Source organism: Salminus brasiliensis, chromosome 1 (genome assembly GCF_030463535.1).
Source record: "Salminus brasiliensis chromosome 1, fSalBra1.hap2, whole genome shotgun sequence".
Classification (NCBI taxonomy): domain Eukaryota; kingdom Metazoa; phylum Chordata; class Actinopteri; order Characiformes; family Bryconidae; genus Salminus; species Salminus brasiliensis.
The window spans coordinates 84148944-84159608 of record NC_132878.1 but is presented as its reverse complement, the minus strand read 5'-3'; the positions used below and the strand labels follow the sequence as shown (position 1 = coordinate 84159608).

Here is a 10665-nt window from a genome sequence, read left to right as displayed (position 1 = left end):
TTATGTGATTTTTTTTCTTACCCACATTCATCAGCTCGGATCAGCTCGGATAATGAAGAGAATACACTGAGATTAAGACAAATATTAAAAATAAAGAATAATAATAAAAAGTACGCGTATTATACGTCAGCACTCGTGACGTCGTCTCATTTCGACCAATAGGAGTGCAGCGCCGCGTGGTCCAGGTCAGAGTTCCACATACAGAGGAAGCCGTTGGCAGCTTTAGCATACATGCTAAGTAGAAGCGAAATAATGAGGAATAGCTGCTTCAGCGACGCGAAGTAACATCCCCAAGCTGTAGTAATGGTGCCCCCAAGCCCTTAAAAACGACCTGCTGTCGATGGCACTTAGACGGCTGTGTTAAACTTGGAGAAAACCACCTCGCTTACCCGCTGCTCTCGATACCGGAAACTCGGTTCAGTCGTGTAGCCGGTTAGCCGCTAGCTCGTCGTGCTGCTCTGTAGTGGACGTTTCTCTCTGTTTATCATGTCGTGTCATGTTTGTCACTGCTTTAGGAGACGCTCAGTTAGCTGTCTCCTTTATGCTTTGTTATATTAACGAGGGCTTAAGGATGTGTGGGCATGGTTATGTTCCTAGCTGGCTTATTAAGTGCCTTACAGGCCATCTGAGACTGTCTTAGCAGAAGTGTGTGTATGTGTATGTATGCATGTATGTGTGTGTGTGTGTGTGTGTGTCAGCCCTCTGATGCCTTCCACGGATTCATGTAATACTGTTCACCTCTGTCTTTAGTTCAGGTAAGCTCGATCTACGTGGACTGTGTCTTGTACAGTAAAAGAACCGCCTAATTTACAGTGCTGTATATTGAGGGACAACCCTCATGTGCCAGTTCCCAGCAGGGACCAGTGCAGAAATACCAGCCCTATTTCATTACCCAGCAAACACACAGCACTGTCCTCTTTTATGCAGCCTTGCTTCATCCTGGTGCTGTTTACGCTGTCTCAGCCTTAGTATTAAGTGATGTTGCCATATGGCATTATCACTAGCTCGAGCTGGGCAACATTGCAATATGTTATTGTATTGTGATATTTTGTAATCATGATAACAATATGCTTTTCTGAGCATATTTAGGATACGGTTAGTGCTTAATAAACACTGATCAGCTGCAGGTTTCATTACAAACAGTGTTATTCGACTGGTTTAATTAGCTGAAGTTCAGCAGATGTTAAGTATAAATCACTGTATTCAGTACGGGAGAGTATCTACATACTGTGTATCTGGATGAGATTGTATTTTTCACGGGGTAATTCTCCACAGGACCCCATGTGTGTTGAATCTTGATTGAACAGGGCTAATGTTGTGCATGGATCGCCATGCAATTGTGCTAAGCTTCCAGTAGGTCATTATGAGGCTAAATGATGTTGTGACAACCTTTTTGACACCATGTAAACAGCAGTACCTTTTGAGAACGTTGTAGCAACATTAAAAGAAAGTGGACAACGCTGTGACAATGTTGTGTGTTTGCTGGGAAGGTCATGTTTAAAAAGTCAGACCTGTCAATGCCACTTTTTCATGTTAATTATTAATTCTTTTAAAGGAGTCTTTCGTCTAACTGTCATCTTCAGTTCACTTATTTAGAGCACAGGAGTCGATTGCTGCTCCCTTTGTTAAAATGTCAGTTGACAACCCATATTTTTCAAGTCACATCATTCTGTAGAGGTTTAATCTGAATAGTTATTGCATTTAGATTTGATTAGATGTGAACATATTCCACATGGGCTATGTTTTTTTACAGCAGCTGACTGTTACATGTTTAAAATCTCAGTCACTGCAAGTGGTGTTCATTTGCATAGACCTTAAAATGGGTGCTCAGTATGAAGGAAGCACTCATATCTGAGTGGTCAGTTAGGATTTGATATTTTTCCCCCATCTTACATGTCCTTAACACAGTAGTGTTCGCTGTGCATTGATGGCATGTCTTCATGTTGACCGTGACATCTTCTCCAAATTCACAGGAGCCTACAGACACGATGAGTTCCAAATTTGGCCTAATCAACTACAACTCCCGGAAACACATCTCCATCTCCATTCCCTCCTCTACAGAGGTGATGTCCCCACACATCAAATCCGTGGAGGAGCTCAAAGTGCTGGGGATCAACCTGAGCAGTTTCAACACTCCAACACAGTTCTTCATCTGTGTGGCTGGAGTATTCCTCTTTTACCTCATCTATGGGTACTTGCAGGTAAGGGTCTCTGTTCTCCTATGAATAGCCACAAATAGGGATTAAATGGTCATTGGATGTAATGGTGGCCGTGATATAGAGTCCAGTGGCAGTCATATTATTTTCCTGTAAAGACTTTAATGTGAGGGTCTGTTTCATATATCTGATATGTGGTGACACACTGTCCCATTACTTTCTGTAAATAAACAATTCTATAAATTAAACAAATCTTAGTAGCTGTTGTGTTCCTTATGCCAATATAATGTAATTAACTGCATTAAGCTTCCATTTTAAATGACATTCAAATTCAGAGTTGATACAGAAGTATTGCTTTTTGAATACATTAGGCTGTTTGATGCTTATTCATGTGTTATGAAGTCTGTTTGTAGGTAGTTAAAACTCCAATGCAGGCATATGTGCTGGGTGTAACCATTAGTGGTGTAACAGATAACTCAACTCATGGTTCAGGTCGGTTCATGATTTTTGAACCACGGATCAGATCGTTTTTCAGGTCAGCACACGACAAAAGGTAGACAAATGTAAGACAGTAATTTTAGATTTCAGTTTGAAAGTATTTTGTGTGTTTCATTTGTATTAGTAACTTTTGACACTGTCTGTTTGTGATGTAGCGATTGAGTGGAGAGATGACCTCTCTTTTATTCTTTTCCTTTCATACTGTTCCACATTGCGTTTGTCGTTCTGAGGTTGACCTACTTGGACCTACTTAGATTTAACCTTTTTACACTCAGTGTGTCCATATAAGACTCCCACGCCTCACACTACTATAACTCTACCCCCTCTCAGTGATTCGTTACACCACTAGTATCCATGGAAGGAGTTCATAGCACAGCATTTTTTCAGTCATCTATATTCATTGTGTCATCTATATTCATTTTTTTTTAAATTACTGTAGACATTTTTCCTTATACCACTTATTGTGAAATAATTTTTATTGCTTTTTAAATTCTTTAACTTATTGAAATATTTTATTTTAACAACACTACTATATATATATATATATATATATATATATATATATATATATATATATATATATATATATATATATACACACACACTATATTGATGTGATGGAAATATACTTACTGTCCTATCACAACAAACATTATGAGACATGGTCCAGTTGAATATTTTATATGCTATATAGCTAGATTCAAGATTTGTCTATGGCATTGTTTAAGTTAGTGAATCCTTTTTTAGCTCACTATTGAGCTCATGAGGGACTTGGAGACTATCTGATATATTGACTAATAAGTCTAATCACTTCAGCCCTCGACACTTTAACCTAATGCATTTGATTTACATTTGATTATATTCTTCAAATCTCTCTTTCTGTTTATCTGTAGGAGCTGATCTTTTCAGTAGAAGGATTTAAACCTTTTGGCTGGTATCTCACCCTTGTTCAGTTTGGGTTCTACTCTGTGTTTGGCCTGGTAGAACTGCAGCTTACCCAGGACAAGCGGAGGAGGTGGGTATTGGATACACATCATGAGGATATGTTCATGTGCAACAACAGTAAGAAGGCTGCAGTAAAAAAAAAAATAGTCTAGTTTCTGGACTGACTTTGTGTTTCATGGATACAATACAAATAATCATAATAACTAGTATTGTTGTTATCATGCTATGTATGATAGTATCAGGCTATGTTTGATTTGTCCCCTTGTTTTGAATCATAATTTAGGAAAGTAAAGACACACAATAATGAACATAATTAGAAACACTATTTAGATTAATTCAGGATTGGACTGGTTCGGTTAAGTGTGTTGTAGGTCTCAAGAAGCTCAGTGAGCCACGGATCTGCCTGACTGCCTGCTTAATTGGTAGTTTAAAAGAACCACTATGTCTGAGCCATGTTTTCTTCCAAACCACTCTTTCAGGATCCCAGGCAAAACATACATGATCATAGCATTTCTAACGGTTGGGACCATGGGCCTCTCCAACACATCACTGGGATACTTGAACTATCCGACGCAAGTCATCTTCAAGTGCTGCAAACTCATTCCAGTTATGATAGGAGGAGTTTTCATACAAGGTAAATGACAACATGGATCAGAGAGACTAAGAACTACTACAATTGATTAAAGGAATAGTTCATAGAAAATCAGATTTATACAAAGTTTCCAAATGTAAGTGATTAGCCAAGACACATCTGATGTCTAAACATTTGTTTCATAGTTTTGTGTACTTAAGCTCATGTCAGTTTCTACTTGCTGGTGATAAAAATGTAAATGTAAAAATTGTTTTTTTTTTGTAATCTTTATTCAAACACTATAAATCACAGATAACGGGTGACAGTAATAATCGTCACAGGCTGAGCTAGGCTAATTATTTCCCTGCTTTTTAAGGGAATTTTCTTTGAATTTTCTTTATACATTAAAGAAAAGTTACATTCAGATGCATCATTTAAGATGAAATGGAAAATTCAGGAAGCTGCCAAATAAGGTTTGAATTTGTTAATTAAAAATTGAACTTGAGGCAAGTCTCATCATATTCATCCAGGTTTGGTTGTAGGTGACTGGTTACACATTATAAATTTTGACTCTTTAGTCCTTATACTATCACTCATTAAACATGGACTGCTCTAAGCTGCTGCAATACTTGATCCAACGTGTGAAAGAAACAGGACTCTAGGACTATAGCCTTTTAGGGCAGTGGTAGTTCAGTGGTTAGAGCACTGGCTAATTAATAACAGGGTTACGGATTTGATAGCCGGGTTCGCTAAGCTGCAATTGTTGGGCCCTTGAACTAGGCACTTAACCACCTCAAATATTGAATGTGGTCGTCTTTGTCATTTACTACCAGCCAGTGCTCTGTTGCTGGTTTGTGGTATGCACCACTATTGACCAGGAGCACCTCACAAGCCTTGCTGTTTTTGAGGTGCTCTGACCCAGTCATCTGGTTATAGTGATTTGGCCATTGTCATTGTCTCTCAGGTCTTTAGCTGACCATTTTGCCTACATCTGCAATGTCAACCTTGTTGTCCCATTGTTACATGATGGTCAATGTTTTTAGCTTTATCTGTCAGTGCTCAGAATATTTTGTCTCATCAGTGTGTGTTATGATGTATGATCTGACTGGAATAGGTTCTAATTGTTGCTTTCTTTTTAAGCTTTAGTTTTTCAGTTTGATCCTTTCATTGAAAGCAGTGACCACAGTCCAGCCACTTTAGTAACATTTTTATTTTCACTTTTCTGATGCAACTGTTGGGCTTCTCAGGGGGAGAAAGCAAGTAAACGAGTGAGCGAGAGAGGCTGAACTTGTCTCTCTATCTCCTTTCATCTCTCCATCATTTTCTCAAGGTTTCCCATCCAACAGATTTTTTTTTTCTCAGATAGGGATATTTTTCTTTGGTTCTTTCTTTGTGTTGCGGCCCTTTGGTCCCCTGGGGCTGATGTATTGGTTCGGGATGCATGCAGGATGCTAGTCCATCAAAGCATTGCAGAATCAAAGAGTTACAGACCAACCTGCTGCGTCACCTTGTCATCCCCACGGCAATGGACTGGTTGGGAAGACTCTCCTCTCTTTATGTGCGTCGGGTTCAGCAACACTTCTACTCGCTCTTTCTCTCGTCTTGTCTTTTTCTTGCTACATTTTTCCCCCACATGTCCAGCCTCAAAAAGCCCTGCATTCCCTCTGTCCTCCCTGCCCCCCCCCCCTTTTTTTTTTTTGGTTCTGATTGAGTTGAGTCCAGCACGAAAGGGAAGAAAGCCCCTTCCCCTCACCCTCTCTCTCGCTCTTTCTTTCTCAGTTGTTGAACTGATGAAGGCAACCTCTCTCCATAGCTGAACTTGTTCAAAGAGCTCCACAGAGCCGACCTGGAGCCAGTGTCATGGCAGCTCTTCTCAGCTTCAGTGATCTGAAGCTGTGAAGCTTCACTAGCTCTTCCCCTTCTGCTCCCTCCATCTCTACCTGACCACAGCACAAAAGCCTCATAGGGGCATCTCCAGCACCTTCTTAATGGTGTTCAGCACAGAGAATTGCATCCTGCCTGTGGCTGATGTTCAGTAGAAGCTTTGAAAGGCCTTTGAGATCACGTTGAGTTGACAGGTGCCAAACCAATCACATTTCTGTCCAACAAAAAGTGATAATCACTTATTATTTTCTATTTTTTAGTTGTTGTTTTTTGTTTTTATCATGTTCGTTATACTATGTCTGTTTGTTTTGCAGGGAAGCGGTACAACGTTGCCGACGTGTCTGCTGCAATGTGCATGAGTCTTGGCCTAATCTGGTTTACGCTGGCCGACAGCAAGGTTGCACCAAACTTCAATGTGACAGGTAGCATTAAACTTTCTTGAAAACCACAAAGTGGAGCACATTTTTAATAATTTGCCTTCAGCTAAATAGTTATGCATTAGACTGAAGCTGAACCAATCATTTAAACATAACATTAACAATCTCATCTTATATAAACATATATATCAATATGTCAATATAATATATTGATTCATAAAAAGGGTAATGCTTTAAATATTTTTATTGTATGGATTATTTGCTGCATTGAGACTTGTTGCCCATAGAGTGAATTAGGTTAGTTTATGTTGATTAAGACATGTGAGTCTGTCACTAGGAATCTCCCGATTCAACCATATTTGAATGAATCAAGTATCAAGTATGGTTATTTAAATTCCAATCTAGTCTTGATTCTTCGTTTATACCAGGTGGCGCTCTGAACACAGGTTAAGTCAGCAGTACTGATGTTCTCAGGAGGTAAATGAAAGAGTTTAGTTAGAGTCTGCAGTGTGGAACTATTTTGCAGTGGAACATGCAGCAAGTAATCTCTCTTGACAATTCTTTCTGTTATAAAATAAAGGTTTTGTTGTTTGTGCTTAATTTGCTGTTTGTGCTTTTTTTTTATGTTATGTCTGGTTCTTTCAGGGGTTATCCTTATTTCTCTGGCACTTTGTGCCGATGCTGCTATTGGAAATGTGCAGGAAAAAGCCATGAAACTGCACAACGGATCCAACTCTGAAATGGTAAAAATACTACTAATAATAAAATAAATTAAATGTTTTTGTTGTTAAGTTAAATTAATTTGATCTGTTGGTTGGGTAGCCAATGCAGTGCTATAATTTAATTCCAATTGAATTTTCATTGTATCTGTTTTTTCATCACTCTTTCAGTTGGACAAGTCTGCAGCAGTATATGATTGATTTCTATATATTTTCCATGATTTCTCTTTATTGTAGGTTTTATATTCCTACTCTATTGGATTTGTGTATATTCTGCTGGGACTCCTGTGCATTGGTGGACTGGGACCTGCTGTGGCCTTCTGTGCTCAGGTCAGTTTAGGAAAAGCGGTACAAAGTACCAAAAAGCCAAAGAATACCTGTGCTTTGTAAAATCTGTTATGTAAAATCTAAAATCTTGTTCTCTCTCCGACAGCATCCAGTAACTACATATGGCTACGCGTTCTTCTTTTCTCTGACCGGTTACTTTGGCATTTCTTTTGTTCTGGCCTTGATAAAGCTCTTCGGAGCACTGGTTGCAGTCACAGGTGAGACTGTCCTCTTTGTTTCAATCACTTGGAGGGCTGGTTTTAACTGCTTGAATGTGAACTGAATATGGCAGAATATTAACTCTTAATATTTTCTTTCCTTTCCCTTTTAGTTACAACAGGAAGAAAGGCCATGACGATCGTCTTGTCATTTTTATTCTTCACAAAACCATTCACGTTTCAGTAAGTGAACACACACTCTTTAAAGTCACACCTAGAATTTAATTTACATAAAACATAAAAAGTATTAAGTATCAAGCAAGTATCTGTGAAATTATATATAAAAAAAAAACATTGTGTAAAAATATATTTTAGACCAGGATGTATACTGAATTTGGGTTTTATTTATTTAGCTTGACCTACATTGTGCTCACACTCATTGATCATTGACTGCAGTGAGTAATTGAAAGCTTGCAAAGTGCACCTATATTTTTGGGAGTACCTGATAAAATGGCCAACAAGTGTTGGTATATGTCAATGCATCTGATAAACTAGGACTGTGCTTGGGTGCCTATTTAGTTATTTGTTATTTTTTCTACAGTTAATGTTCATCGCCAAGGAACGTATTTTTAAGGATAGTGTGGAAAACATAGCCTTGTTGTCGATTAACCTTAGCTAAGTAACCTAGCTCAGGCTAGGATGGAAAAAAATATATTTGTGTTCTCAATGATACTTACTGGAGCATTATCCTTTCTGTAGGAGCCCATCAGTCTACTGCTGTATCCAGTTGGTTTCTAGTGTTACAGTGAGCTCTCAAAGTACTCTTCTTAGGTGTTTTTTTAATGATCAAAGTTCAAATATTTATTTCTGTTTAATGGTTTTAAACTTTCCTTCAGGCTACTAATTTTATTTTGTGATGGCATCAGTGCACATGTTTACCCTGCTTGTGTATTATGTGTAAAAACTAGGATATGTTAGGAGCAGGAAATATGGAAAATTATGTCAAGATACTTCGACCTTCACAATGCATTATACAGTTTTATGCAAACGTTTGGGCACCCTTTGCAAAATAGTACATTTTGCGTTTAGTTTTTTCTTTCCAAATTAAGAAGTAGTCAACATGAACCACTTTTCTGCAAATAACAATAAAGCAATCTTTCATAAAATAAAAAAATCAACATTTTAAGAACATTTCAAAATATCAAGACAAATTATAAGACTTGGCAAAAAAAGCATATTGTTTATCACACTAATTTTATCCTCTGTGATATGAGATCAGCTTACCACACCCCTTCCCGGTTAACAGAATGTTTGTTCATTAACTCATGGTATCACTGTGTCTGGTATAGGTATGTATGGGGAGGCCTGCTGGTTGTCTTCGGTATCTTCCTCAATATCTACAGCAAAAACAGAGACAAAATGAAGCTACCCACATTTGCCGAGCTCCGGAAACGAGTACTCAGCATCAAGAAGAGCCGACCGCTCTCTCAGACGATTTAGGTTGAGTGACCTTACCATACAGACCTTATCTACACCTAAGTGGACTGGCCATGTGGTAACGAGCTGGACCTGACAACCTGCTGCCATATCCTGGAAGAGCAGGAGCTCTCTGCTAGCGAGGACAGGGCAAAGAACATGGATGCTGTCGATTTTAGCCAAATTGCAAAGTTTTGCACTGGCCTAAGCCTGCCTGGCCTTTGGTGCAGGACTCGGATTGTAAAAAGAGTTACAACAGCCTCATCATGTCTGAACTGGTTGTCGATCGAAGGGAATCACTGTTGTAACAGATCTCGGTCACCTGCATGGGCCTGTAAAGTGATGGCGTTCTTTGACAAAGTCTGTCATTTCCAAATGCATTTGTTTTATTTAACTGTGATTAGACAGGGAACATGGGAAGTAACACAGCAGCGGTTTCAAAAAGTCGACATTTGGGAGTGTATCAGTGTGTCGGCTGCCATATTCACTATCCATTTGTTTGGTGAAAGGGTAGCTCTTTTTACATTAAAAACAAACTGGGAAGTTTATTCAAATGGTTTGAAGTGTTTTCCTAAATAACAGCGTAAGTAGCTTGCCAGGCGTCTCTTATCCGCTGGCTGCAGCATGGAGAGTTGAAAGGCTGCCAAGCAGCTTCTCAGATGTTTACCCCTCCGATAGCCCAGGGCTTGTTTGATTAGTAATCCTGGAATAAGATAGCACTAGAAAGAAAACAAACATTGTTCATAGGGCTTGGCTTTAGACCTAATTTAGATGAGCAGAACGTTTGTGTGTGTGTGTGTGTGTGTGTGTGTGTGTGTGTGTGTGTGTGTGTGTGTGTGTGTGTGTGTGTGTGCACACTTGCAAAAAAAAAAAAAAAGAGAGAGAGAGACCCCTAGGGAAATGATTATTGTGCAGGCAGTACCACCCTCTTCCTTTACAGACAGCCTGTCGGTACAACCAACCATGACGCAGCCTGCCGATGATAAAGAACGCCATCACCGTCTTAACTGATCCATTCGAAATGTGTCAGAATTTGTGGATCGCTTGGGTGGGGACCGCATTCCAGACTTATTCAAACTAGGTCATAAAAATGCTAATGCCGCTAACTCGAGGGAGTCACAGAGGTCAGACGGTACTAATACAATGAGGTTTTGTAACCCCCAGACCAGAAAGTTGGGCTCATGATGGTCATTTCTTTCTAAAGGGTGGATGGAGAACAGCAGACTGGACAAGACCTTCCTAACACATCCTGGCTCCTGATTCTGGAACATCACTGTATAGAAACAGATGTTACTGCTCTATAAATAGAGATAAGGATGGAAGTAGGGGCCCACAGGAGTACACAAGTTCAGCTGAGTCAATCAGTACACAAGAGCACAGTTACAGTGTTGGGGTAACTGTAGAGTTGCACAATATAGACTGAATACCTGAAAAGCATGCTGGCGCATATATTCAGATTCAGAGTAGATCTGGGTAGAACAACCTCTGCAATAACCGCTTCATGTTTGTTAAGAGGGATTATTGCCATACTTCCTGGCAGATTTGCTGCTGGTG

General features: G+C 39.3%; 1 protein-coding gene across 1 annotated transcript; it reads left to right on the top strand.

Annotated features, from left to right (window-relative positions):
• The first annotated feature begins 205 nt into the window (after positions 1-205).
• slc35b3 (solute carrier family 35 member B3) lies at positions 206-9659 on the top strand. Its single transcript, XM_072691357.1, has 10 exons — positions 206-755; positions 1974-2201; positions 3548-3669; positions 4079-4233; positions 6369-6476; positions 7077-7174; positions 7388-7480; positions 7584-7695; positions 7809-7878; positions 8985-9659. The coding sequence occupies exons 2-10, from the start codon at positions 1989-1991 to the stop codon at positions 9133-9135; spliced, it is 1122 nt and encodes a 373-aa protein (XP_072547458.1). The 5' UTR covers positions 206-755; positions 1974-1988; the 3' UTR covers positions 9136-9659.
• The last annotated feature ends 1006 nt before the right edge of the window (positions 9660-10665 follow it).

Bases quoted from the DNA above. Each gene is read 5' to 3' on its own strand.
- slc35b3 (XM_072691357.1), top strand. From the start codon at position 1,989: ATGAGTTCCAAATTTGGCCTAATCAACTACAACTCCCGGAAACACATC. The intron at 3,670-4,078 runs GTGGGTATTGGA...CCACTCTTTCAG, and splicing joins ACCCAGGACAAGCGGAGGAG to GATCCCAGGCAAAACATACA. The intron at 7,481-7,583 runs GTCAGTTTAGGA...TCTCTCCGACAG, and splicing joins CTGTGGCCTTCTGTGCTCAG to CATCCAGTAACTACATATGG.